The 11,479-nt window shown below is 53.0% G+C and overlaps 1 protein-coding gene across 2 annotated transcripts in view; it reads right to left on the reverse strand.

Annotated features, from left to right (window-relative positions):
• Positions 1-11,479, reverse strand: part of nhsl2 (NHS-like 2) — a 77,016-nt gene that overhangs the window by 2,159 nt on the left and 63,378 nt on the right. For both annotated transcript variants that reach the window (XM_030088522.1, XM_030088523.1), the window contains exons 3-7: positions 9,791-9,933; positions 7,165-7,423; positions 3,321-3,527; positions 2,166-3,228; positions 65-1,193 (exon numbers count right to left, since the gene is read on the reverse strand). In XM_030088522.1, coding sequence (XP_029944382.1) covers positions 65-1,193; positions 2,166-3,228; positions 3,321-3,527; positions 7,165-7,423; positions 9,791-9,933 — 2,801 coding nt within the window. The remainder of the gene's footprint in view (positions 1-64; positions 1,194-2,165; positions 3,229-3,320; positions 3,528-7,164; positions 7,424-9,790; positions 9,934-11,479) is intronic.

Consider the following 11,479-nt stretch of genomic DNA (forward strand, 5'->3'; position numbering starts at 1 on the left):
CAGGAAGACAGCTTTGGACGCCAGGACCAGGACTCTGCTGGTCCAACAGGAGCGTCTCCGTCACCTTGGGTTTCTTCTTGTCCGACAGCTCGGCCAGGCAGGAGATGGTCATCCGCGACGGGAGCGTCTTGCTCTTGTCCAGGAGCTCGGGGGGGTCCTGGGTGCTGCAGGGCGACGGCAGCGAGCCGCCGTCCCCGGGCCACAGCCGGGACTCTGGATCCACGTCCAGCTCAGGCTCCAGCACCGGGTCCTCCAGGAGCGGCTGGGGGTCTGGGAGGGGGGGCAGGTCGAAGAGGGACTGGGAGTGGGGCAGGAAGGGGTGATCCAGCTGGACGGCGCCGGGGTTTGAGTCTGGGACCGCAGCGGGACTGGCCGGAGCCGCCGGCGGGGGTTTTTTGGGTTTGGGCTTCTTCATGACTTTGTAGATGTTGCCTAAAGGCACCGGGCGGTCCACGGGGGACCCGGGAGGGGAGTCGGGGGCGAGCGGGGACGTGGACGAGGGCGACTTGAGCAGGAGGTTGACGGGCCGTTTGGGCAGGGGGGGCTTGACGGCGACGGGCGGTTTGGGTTTGGGCAGAGTGGGCGGCGGGCTGGGGTCTTCGGCCGGCTCCCTGCCCTGCTGCTCCTCCTCGATGGTGTCCGAGGCGCCGTCCGGGCAGTCCTCCAGGTCGCCGCGCGACACCGAGCGGAGGCGGATCGTCTTCAGCTCGTTCTGCGTGACGACCGGCGGCGCCTGCGACGAGCTGGGGCTGATCTTCCCGGGCTTCGCCGCCGTCGAGGTGTCCGAGTGCCGCCGGCTGGCCTTCTGCTTCGGCTTGATGGACGACAGGTCCAGGTGTGCGTTGCCCGGCATTTCGAAGGACAGTCTGGACCGGGCGGCCGGGTCTTTCGGCGACGGCAGCGACGACTTCCTCTCGGGGATCTTCGGGCGCATCTTACACCCGGTGCCCGGCTGGCTCAGGGGAACCGTCGGGGTGGGGGTCTCCGACTGGCTGGAGTAGCCGCTGGACGGGGACATGAGTCCCGGCGGTTTGAAGGGCGAGGACGCCTTGACGTCGGTCTCCATGGAGATCTGGGAGGGCGAGGTTGCTCTGGAGGTGGAGGGGGAGTCGAGGAGGGACTCGGAGCTTCCTCTGACCTTCATGCACTCGATCACCGTGGTCCCTGTCGCCGTGCTGGACCCAGAGAGAGACCTGCGAGAGGAAACACCAACAAACAGTCGGTATATTTGCCAAACATACCGTATTGGCCCGAATATAAGACGGTATTTCTTTCCCGAAATGGTATTCTCAAAAACGGGGTGGTGCTATCATGGAGGACTAGATGGAGCCAGAGTCCCGGTGAGCTGTACTGCCTCTGCTCCATGCAGTGGCTCCGCCCCCCGTTAGGGGGCGCTAGTGAGCTGGTCAGAGTGTCAGCCTGCAGCAGTGAGAGAAGAAGACTGAGCAGTGTGGCTGCTGTTTGTGTTTCTAAGCTTCATTTCAAACAGCATCGAAAATATCTGCCTGTAAGTACTCGAGTATACTTAGTTGATGTTCAGGATAGAGGTGAAATTGATACTTGTGAGTTTGTCAGTTTGTTTTGAAGTTTCAACGCAGATGCTAATTCCGTTAGCATGCCAATGGCGTTTCCATTGACGGTTAGCATTGAGCTAGCGGCTTTGATTTTAAATACTGACTGGTTTTGTTTGTAGACAGTGATGTATGTTGTGATCCATCTTGTGTATTTGTTCACTTATATTCATATCTGGTTTGTTTCAGTTTTACAGGCCTTCAAGAGAATGTAATAGAAGCTCAGATCAGCTGAAACCTCCTGCTTTCTTTCTGAAGAACTGTTCTCTACAGGCCAAACTGAACCCAACATTCGGGAGGGCTGAATTATTGATGTTCATGAAGTTTAATAGAACTTGAATTTGATGGTTATAAAGTTATTTACATCAATAATGCAGTTATTGAACCTTTGAGGTTCTTAATTGTTGTTTGTTTTGAGAAAGAGAATGTTTTTTATTTAATACTGCAGTAATGTTTTTTTAATCAACATATTTTTATTTTCACAAAATGATATTTGAAAAATAGGGGTCGTGTTATAATCAGAGTCGTCTTATATTCGGGCCGACACGGTGCTCTAAATATTCCTCATAGGTTGTGTAGAACACTGAAAGTAACCTGTAGGGGTCGCTGCTCTTCCACTCTCCCAGCTGCCAGTGAGCCGGGAAGGTCATCTCCGCCTCGCTCTCTCTGTCCGGCGCCTGGACCTCCAGGCTCGGGGGTCCGTCGCCGCCGCCCCCCCGGCCTCGCTCCCGCTCGCGCAGGTTGTGTATGGAGGACGAGCTCGGCAGGAGGAAGTCCGGCTGGAAGTCGGGGAAGTGGTCCCGCGGGATGTGGAGGCTCTTCGGACGACCGTCTCGGTAGAGACTCCCCCCGTGGTGGACCCTCCCCTCGGCCTCGCCCAGGTTCTTCATGAGGGACACGCTCCGGACGGGGGGCGGCGGCTTGCGCTTGGACTTCTTGAGCGAGATGGAGCGGGAGCGCAGGCGCAGGCGGCCCTCGGCGCTGTAGTCCGACGCCGTGACGGAGACGGTGTCGGCGGTGCTGGCGCTGTCCTCGGAGCTCCCCCTCGGGTACAGGAGGGCGTAGTTCTCGCCTAAACCCAGAAAGTGGTGGTGGTCGTGCTGGTGGTCGCCCGCCACGCTGTTACCGTTCCCCGCCGACGAGAAGTGGCCGTCCGGCTGGTCGGCGCCAGCCTCCGAAAAGCAGAAAGACCCCGTATCCGTGGGCGTGGAAAGCGAGCGCTCCCTGAACTTGAAGGCGTGCTGCGCCGCGATGGACCGCGCCGACCGCTCCCGTCCTCGGCCCGCCTCCCCGCCCCCTCCCCCTCTGCCCCCGTCCGCCGCCGCCCCCTCCGTCTCGCTCCGCTTCGCCAGAGGGATCCCCGCCTGCCGGCCCGCGGCGTCCGTCGCCGAGGCGAAGCAGCCGGGGTGCGAGCCGGCCGCCGGCCCCTTGCTCACCAGCATGACGCCGTCCTGCGACCGGCCCCCCACGGAGCCGATGATGGCGTGCTGCTTGGGGGGGACCGCCGGGCCCTTGCTCATGCCGTAGCCGTACGGCTCGTTCCACGCCCCGGGGGAGAAGGTGGAGCCCTTGGGCCCGTTCCAGGAGGCGGACGGCGTGTTGGAGCACAGCAGCCCCGAGTGGTCCATCGCTCCGGGGGGGGGCCGGAAGCTGCTGTCTGTGACGGACGACCACGGAGAGAAGAATCATGTTACTAATTAATATTTCCAAAAGCCTCCTGCACAGAGAGAGGGAGGATCCACGACGCACCTGCGGGCGAGGCTGCGTCGAGGTCGGAGTGCGTCTTCCTCAGGGGGAGGGGCTGCTGGGGGGTGTCGCTCACCGGCTCCAGGGAGTGGGGCTGCTGGAGGAAGGCGTTCCCGGGAGCGGGCGATGGAGACGGGGAGTGCTGCAGGAGGTCGACACAGTGGAGCTTCCCTCCTCCTCCTCCGGCGGCGGCGGCGGCGGCGGCGTCACCTGGAGCAGAGCGGAGAAACTCATTCAGCGCCCTCCGTCTCTCTGACGTCCGCGGCTGAAGGCGCCAGGAGGATAATAAAAGTTAAAAATAAAAATCATAGTGACAGAAAGCAGTCTGAAACCGATATCATCAGCCTGAAGGTCATTTAAATTTTAACTGTCGCATCAACAAGGTGATTAAAAGCTCATTTTTCTGTGTGGGAAACGCTGCAGAAGTCAGATCTGCTCGTTAGAGGAAGACGATACGATGGCAGATTACGGATATGTGTCTTTATTAAAAATATTCATCAGGGACCAATCTGATGATTAGAATTCACTTTAGGAGGACGCGCACCAAGCCAATATCTAAATGAGACATATTTCTGTTTAATGATGGATTTATCTGTGATGAATGAACTCTAGATCAAACAACTGCTAAGTTGTTTTCTGTAAACAAAGAAAAGAACATCGAATTCTGTAAAGACTGATGTTAGTGACTTTAGCAGACTTCAAAATGATACAACAATTAAGAAAACCAGCTAAACGGATTAGAAACAAAAAAAAAAAAACAACAACATTCATTTAGGTGCTAAAGTTTTCTCACGCCTTCTTTACTGATGTGTGAACGAACGCGGCAAAAACACATTTTCCACTTCTGTGAAAGAGAGTAGTAGCAGAAAACATGTATTAGCTCAAGTAAAAAAAGCACATGCTGTGAAATAAATACAAAATATGGAATAAATCCAGTGACAGTTGTACAGTTTACAGACCCATGTGTCACATGATCTTCACATGCAGGCTGTAAAAGCTGGAAACGAGATTTTCCTGCATCGAACCACCTGAATTTCTTTAATTCGATCCTCGTTTGCTGCGTTTCCCCCGACTGCAGACGTCACACCTGTTTGCTTCCCTCATTCCTAAACTCTCCTGTTTGTGTTCATGCTTTCCCCGCCGCCTCGTCACTCTCCTCATTCACCTGGTGTGTGTGCGCGCGCGCGTGTGTGTGTGTGTGTGTGTTTCTGGTCTCCTGGTGCTCATGTGGCCGCTGTGAGGCCTGCTGTCTGGGAAGGACCGGCCGCCGGAGCCGATGGGATTTTCTGCAGTTGTGAAAAGTTGCGGCGCCGCTCAAATTCCCAGTGGATAGAGGAGGAGGAGGAGGAGGAGGAGGAGGAGGAGGAGGAGGAGGCGCTGGAGGGGAGCCGAGAGGATTAAAGCCGTCTTCAGGAATGCCCGTCCGTCTGCTCGAGTGTTGGAGCGTTGAGAACCTCTGCAGAGGCTCTCCTCCTCCTCCTCCTCCTCCTCCTCTTCCTCCTCTGCATCCACGCCGCTCATTCATGAAAACCGCTGGAGCCAGATGTGCAGGGAAAGAGCTGATGAAGGCTCCATTCATCAATCCTTCACCGTGTCCGTCAACGTCTCTTCTCCATCTTCTGCTCTTATTCTTTTTCTTTTTCTTTTTTTCCTCCGTCCTCTCGGCGGTGGGTGAGGAGGAGAGAGGGAAAAGTGGTGTGTTACCATGGCAACAGCAAGCCGGCTGCATGCTACCTGTTCGCTGGTTCAGAGAGGAGAGGCAGGAGGAGGAAGAGGAGGAGGAGGAAGAGGAGGAGGAGGAAGAGGAGTCACACTGACGAGTTGGATTAGTCTGAGATGCGGATTCTTTTCGAGTTGGAGCTTTTCAGACATCCTGCGTTCTCATGGTGGATTCGGCTCAGAAGGAAAGCATTCTTTCTTTTTCAGTCTCTATTCGTTGTTTTTTTTTTTGTCTGAAGCGAGTGAAAACCCACCGAGCGCCACACCTCCTCCTCTCCATGGCGGCGAGACGCAGAGAAACACGACCGGAGAAGGAGAAGAGGAGGAAGAAGAAGAAGACGAAGAGGAGCCACGCTTCACCATCCATGGCTGTGAGGAGGAAGAGGAGGAGGAGGAGGAGGAGGCACCCAGTGACGAAGCAGTTGCTATGCCAAAAAACCAGGAGGACCACGCCACGCTCGTGCAACGACACACACACACACACACACACACGCGCGCGCGTGCATGTGCACGTGCATGCACACGCACGCAGAGTAAACAAAGAGGAGGCACGGCTGAGACCAGAGGAAGCAGGAGTGTCAGAGCGATGCTGCTGAGGGTGACCGCAGCATACTAACAGCCCTGACACACACACACACACACACACACACACACACACCCAGAGACGATGCACAGCAGCAGGGGCTGCCGGGGCGGGGCGAGGGCTGAAGATGTTCCGACGCCGCCTGGTTTCTGCCGCTTGTTAAAAAATGTGCGGCGTGTTGAAATCACCCGGAGTGACCGGAGAGAGTGACGCCTCCGGAGAGTGAGACCTGCTCGCCAGGTGGAAAACCCTCCCTTCGTCCTGCCAGAGTCAGGATTGTGTTTCCTCATCTCACCAGCTTCGTCTCTTCAGCACATTGACGAGCCTGTTGACCTTCAGGAGCTCCCAGCTCCTCCACTTACCGTTAAAATTGTTTTTTAGCATCAACATAGTTTGATATCTGATGGTTTGACCTTGATAAATGATTGAGATTTTTATTTCCCCGTCAGCTGAGGCGTGAAACAGGGCGGGATGGGATTTCGGCGCCGGATGCCAGGCGGCCATGTTTATACGCGCAGAGTGGTGGCTGGAGATCGCTCCGGTCCAGGCCGTCAGACATTCATGAGCCGGGCGAGACGCCGCCGCCGCCACCGCCGCCGCCGCCGCCGCCGCCGCCGCCGCCGCCGCCGTGCCAGGGCCGGGACTCCCCGGGAGGCGTGAGGGACTCGTCGCTCCGAGTTCTCACACGGCGCTCCTTCGTCCCGACGCCACGGCCGGGACGATCAGCCGGCCGCAGAGCCTCACCTCTCCTGTCGCCCTCAGACGTCCTCCACAGAGACAGACAGGATTTATCTGATCTAATCCTTCTGAGAGTCGCCACATCTCATTGGTACTGTACTCTGAATGAGAAATGAGCTCGTCTTTTATACTCCGCACAGATTTATTTATCTAGAATTTTTTAAGTGCATTTTCCTGGAGACATGTATGACAACAACAACAGCAAAAATAATAACAATAATATATTTACTTATTTAGATTTTTAAGCGCATTAGCATTATCCAGTAGGTATGTATTATTATTATGAATTTTATTTATTTATTTGGCATTTTTTAAATTTGCTGATATTAGCCTGGAGGCATTTAGAATAATAATAATAATAATTTGTTTACTTATTTTGATTTTTTTTAAGTGCATTAGCATTAACCTGGAGGTATGTATTATTATGATTAATTGTATTTATTTATTTGGAATTTTTAAAATTTGTTGATATAAGCCTTGAGGAATTTAGAATAATAATAATAATTTGTTTACTTATTTAGATTTTTTTAAGTGCATTCTCATGAACCTGGAGGCATTTATTATATCAATAAACTGTATTTATTTATTTATTATTACTATTTCACCTTTAAATATTTTTTTAAACCTTTAATCTGATATATATCTGTGATTGTTTTATTTATAGTCTGTATTTTTAAATGACTGAGAGTCGTGCTGAAACACCAGAGAAAACCAAACTTACAAATACACTTTAAAAACCGTTCAGAAGTCTTCCCGTTCGACGGTAGTCAGGTGATGATAGGAACCCGGGAGCAGAGCGATCCTGACCTGACGTGATGTCCGGCGGGAGGAAGCCGGCCGGCGGGCGCCGCCCCAGGTGCCAGCGGGGCTTCTCCGCCACGGGCGGCGCGGCGGCGGCGGCGGCGGCGGCCGTGCTGCTGCTGCCGCTGTGGTTACTGCTCCAGCCCGGCGCCGGGCGGTCCGAGCCGCAGGGGGACGGGGACGGGGAGGGGGACGGGTCGGTGGCCGACCTCAGGCCGAACACGGAGGAGGCGGTTTCATCGTCGTACAGCTGCTTGGACGCCGGCTGCAGACGGGAGACAGGGGTCAAAGGTTACCGCTACGGACACCACAAAGAACATTTAACCTTTAAATGAAGGATGTTTCATGACTATGATTCAGAATGCTGGACAGTATTTTTGAGTAGATTTGATTTTTTAAGCCATTTTTAGCTGGTTTAGCCACGTTGGCCATTTATGCTAGCAGCTAATGCAGCTGTTTTGGGTGTTTTGTCGTTTTTGTTTATTAATGCTACAAATTTTACACATTTCAAACATCATTTCAGATTACTTAAAAGAATAAAAATCAAGTTTTTCTTTTCTTTTTAACTGTAAAAACAAGAAGAGTCCACCATGCTAACGAAAGCTGTGCTAGCTTCAGGGGTCTGCTCCGGAGGGGCTACAGAGGCTCGTGTCTCCGGAGCGCCGGGTTAACGACCCCCTGACCTCCGCCATGGGCCGAAACACTGTTTGGTGTTCGGCAGAGGTGCATCCTGGGTAATCACTGAATGCAGGAAATGCAGCCGAGGAGCCGAGCATGAAAAAAAACACACACCGGACACCGAAAGCAAAAAGGGAAACTGAAGAAACGCGGCGAGATGGCAGAGTGCAGGAGTGGACTCCGACACTCTCTTAAGCTTTAACGGTGAAATCAGAGGGATTATGATCCGATATTCACCCGTCATGAGGCTTCAAACGTGAGGACGAACTCCTCTGACTGTAAGAAACTGGTATTTTTTAAGCTTTTCATGCAGAAAGGAGTGAATTTTGCGGAGCGGTGTCATTAGCCGGGTCCTGGGGGGCAGCAGGGGAGGGAAGCCTGTCTGCCGGGAGATGGAAGGTATCAATCAGGTCTACTGGAGAACTCTGAAGCAAGGCAGCGAGCAGAAAGAGAGAGAGAGAGAGAGAGAGAGAGAGGTGTGGGCCTGCTGCTGCAATGCAGCCAGTTAAAAAAAAAAAAAAAAAAAGAAGAAACTACTGTACAAGATGTTCTCTCAGGGGAAAAACGCCACATTATAGCAGGAATTAGCCCAAAGTGAGAGGAAGGCCCGAGCCTGGCGGCGCTGAGGAGGAAGCGCTCGTCGACACGCAGGAGACGGGGAGCGACGCCGCGGTAACAGCCGCCGTGGGAGTCCATTAACGTCCATCTCCATCGGGGGGGAAAGGCTCCAGACCGGCCAGATCTCTCTGAGAGATCTTACAACACGCTCCTACTCCTCTGCCTGTCAAAATAAGAGCGCCGCCACCTGATGTTTTTGTCTAGTTAGAGATATTTCCATCTGGAAGACTCACATTTGGTATTTGTTTATTAAAAAAAAAAGAGAAAAAGCCTGCTGAGAGTGTGAAACGGAAGATGAGTAATTGTGACAGATCCGAATGAGGGGGCGGGAGCTGTGGATTTCGGCTTCGCGAGGAAAAGAAAGAGAGAGAGCGAAGGAAAAGCAAAGGAGGCGTTTTTGTCACAACACAACTTTTCGCTGTGAAACTCGGAGCGACGCTGAGAGAATAATTGCAGCGTGTCGCAGACTGGAGGCAGGCGCCGCCACGCTCGTCCCGGTGAGTGAGACGCCGCCGCTGCAGCATGAATGGAGCGCGGCGGCCAATCAGAGGGCAGGAAGCCAGATCCGCCGTCAACTTCGTCCTGGACCCAGCACTTCCTTACCGCTCTACTTATTTATCTGAGAATTACGATATAAGCAGTGAGCTTTATTCCTTATGGTGCTTTTATGGATTAGATTTTATTAATAGTTTTACTATAGAGCGATAAAACGGTGAAAAGATGACTCAAGAGGCTTTTTAGTAAAAGAAACTGAAAAATTAGAAAACAGAGTGGCTGGAATTTTATTGTGAAGGAGGAGGAAACATGTTTTCATGTGTCTTAAAGCATAGGTATTCGATATATTGATTGTGCTGGAGCCTCGCGATCAGATGAGATGGGTGCAAATAAGAGTGTGTGAGACAGGCGTTGGTTTACTGATGGCGTGTTTACAGGTCTAGAGGTCGACTGAGATTGAGGTTACGCCGCTGCCTGGCTCACGGGCTGCAGGCAGCTGGAGTTTAGTGTCAGTCGTCGTCCAGACGACTCCAAACATCACTTTTCCTCAACATGCTAAAGGTTCACTCTGCTGAGGCGAATTACAACGTTACAGAATGATCTTCAGAGTGTGAGGAAGTGAGGAGGAGGTGGTCTAATCTGGGGGGGGGGGGGGGGGGGGGGGGGGGCTTAATCCCCATAGTAAAACCCGAGATTAAGGTTAGAGTGGAGTGTATCGTTAACACACACTGTCTGGATCATTGTTTTGTTGCATGATGGGGAATATATTCTCACATGACTGAAGCATCCGGTTCACGGTGTGTGTGTGTGTGTGTGTGTGTGTGTGTGTGTGTGTGCTCACCAGGAAGATGAAGTCGGGCCTCTTGTTGCTGATGGAGACGGGCGAGCGGCTGAGCGAGGTGGACGTGTCGTCGGAGCTCTGGGACGACGGGTGGCGGAACGTCTGGCCGGTCAGCTTGGTGTCGTACAGCTGCTCCTCAAACTCTGCACACACACACACACACACACACACACACACACACACACACACACACACACACACACACACACACACACAACGGCAGAGAGCCGCGTGAGACCACCACAACACACAATAACAACACACACACACACAGGAGTGAGACGGACAGCGAACTCACACACTCTCTCTGACTCCTGGCTCCGTCTCACTCCTCCTCTCTCTGGGTTTCTATCGATATGAGTGTGTGTGAGTGTGTGTGTCCCCTCTCCGGCGGATTAGGCGGCTCTCCCTCAGGCCATTGTAAACAGATTCCTAACCCCACCTCCCCCGCCTTTACACACACACACACACACACACACACACACACAAAACCCCTGAGCCAATCCCTCACCCCCAAAACACACCCCAACCCATTTCCCCCAGACTTTCCACTAAGCTGGCTCTCACACACACACGCACACACACACACACACACACACACACACACAGACACACACAGACACACACACACGCACACATCGCTGAAGCAGCAGTGTCACTGAGGTGAGGAGTCTGGAGCTGAACTTGCTTCCCGGGACAACATGGCTTCCTCCGCGGCGGCGCCCGGTTGCCCGGCGACGGCGGAGCGCGGCTGTCTGACAGCCGGATGAAGCGAGTGTTGTTAGAGGTGTAACAGGGAACAAATAAATGCAGTTTGGGGGGGGAGGAGGGTTTAGCGAGTCGCACCGTCTCAACGCCCGGACAGACAGACGCCGTCCGGCTTCCGTCCAAACCTCAGAGCATCACAGTGGAGCTGTTTACCCATAAGCCCGCTCTGCGGCCTCGCTGCCTGGTGTCTCTCGGGTCTGAAACCTGCTCTGAAACAAGGCTGATGGAGGGTTCTCAGCAGCAGCAGCCACTGAACTCTGTGGGCAGAAACGTCTGCCTGAAGTAAGGTTTCTGGGATTTAATGTCTTTTGGATAACAGACGTTCCCACGAAAGTTCCTCAGCCGACTCCGACGTCCGGTACGACACACTACAATACTTGAAATGCAGAGAATTACCACTCACTCCTTCACTGACTTATAAGGAAATACCTGCTAATAGCATAATGATTCTGGCCGTTCTGAAAGTGTACACACCAAAAAACATGGTGTTTTGAAAATGATGTTATCAAATCGTAATAAAAAGGAGGGACTAGTTCACAGTGCAGTCAATATTGGGATTAAGGTCAATATTCCGGTTTCTGAAACATGTGGAACAACCGTTTACCTGCTGAAACACACAGTTCCTCCTGTTTACATGATCAGGATCTCCTCATTCAAACCGCGGCGCACAGACGACACCATGACTGCATTTGCGCTTCATGCCACCAGGAGTGCTGTTTGCATGTTCAACCTTATTTTACACAGACACCACAGAAGAAGAAGGGCCGCACATTCTATTGACCTTGTAGCAGTTAAACTGTATCACAAGTGGTTCCTGGACTCAAAAGACCAGGATTCCTTGCAGACAGAACATGGCAGAGCAGTATTTAATGTCCCTTTCGACCTGGATATCCCGACGCGCGTTTAATTGAAATTCCTCCT

The sequence above is a fragment of the Salarias fasciatus genome, chromosome 3 (assembly GCF_902148845.1).
Source record: "Salarias fasciatus chromosome 3, fSalaFa1.1, whole genome shotgun sequence".
Lineage (NCBI taxonomy): Eukaryota > Metazoa > Chordata > Actinopteri > Blenniiformes > Blenniidae > Salarias > Salarias fasciatus.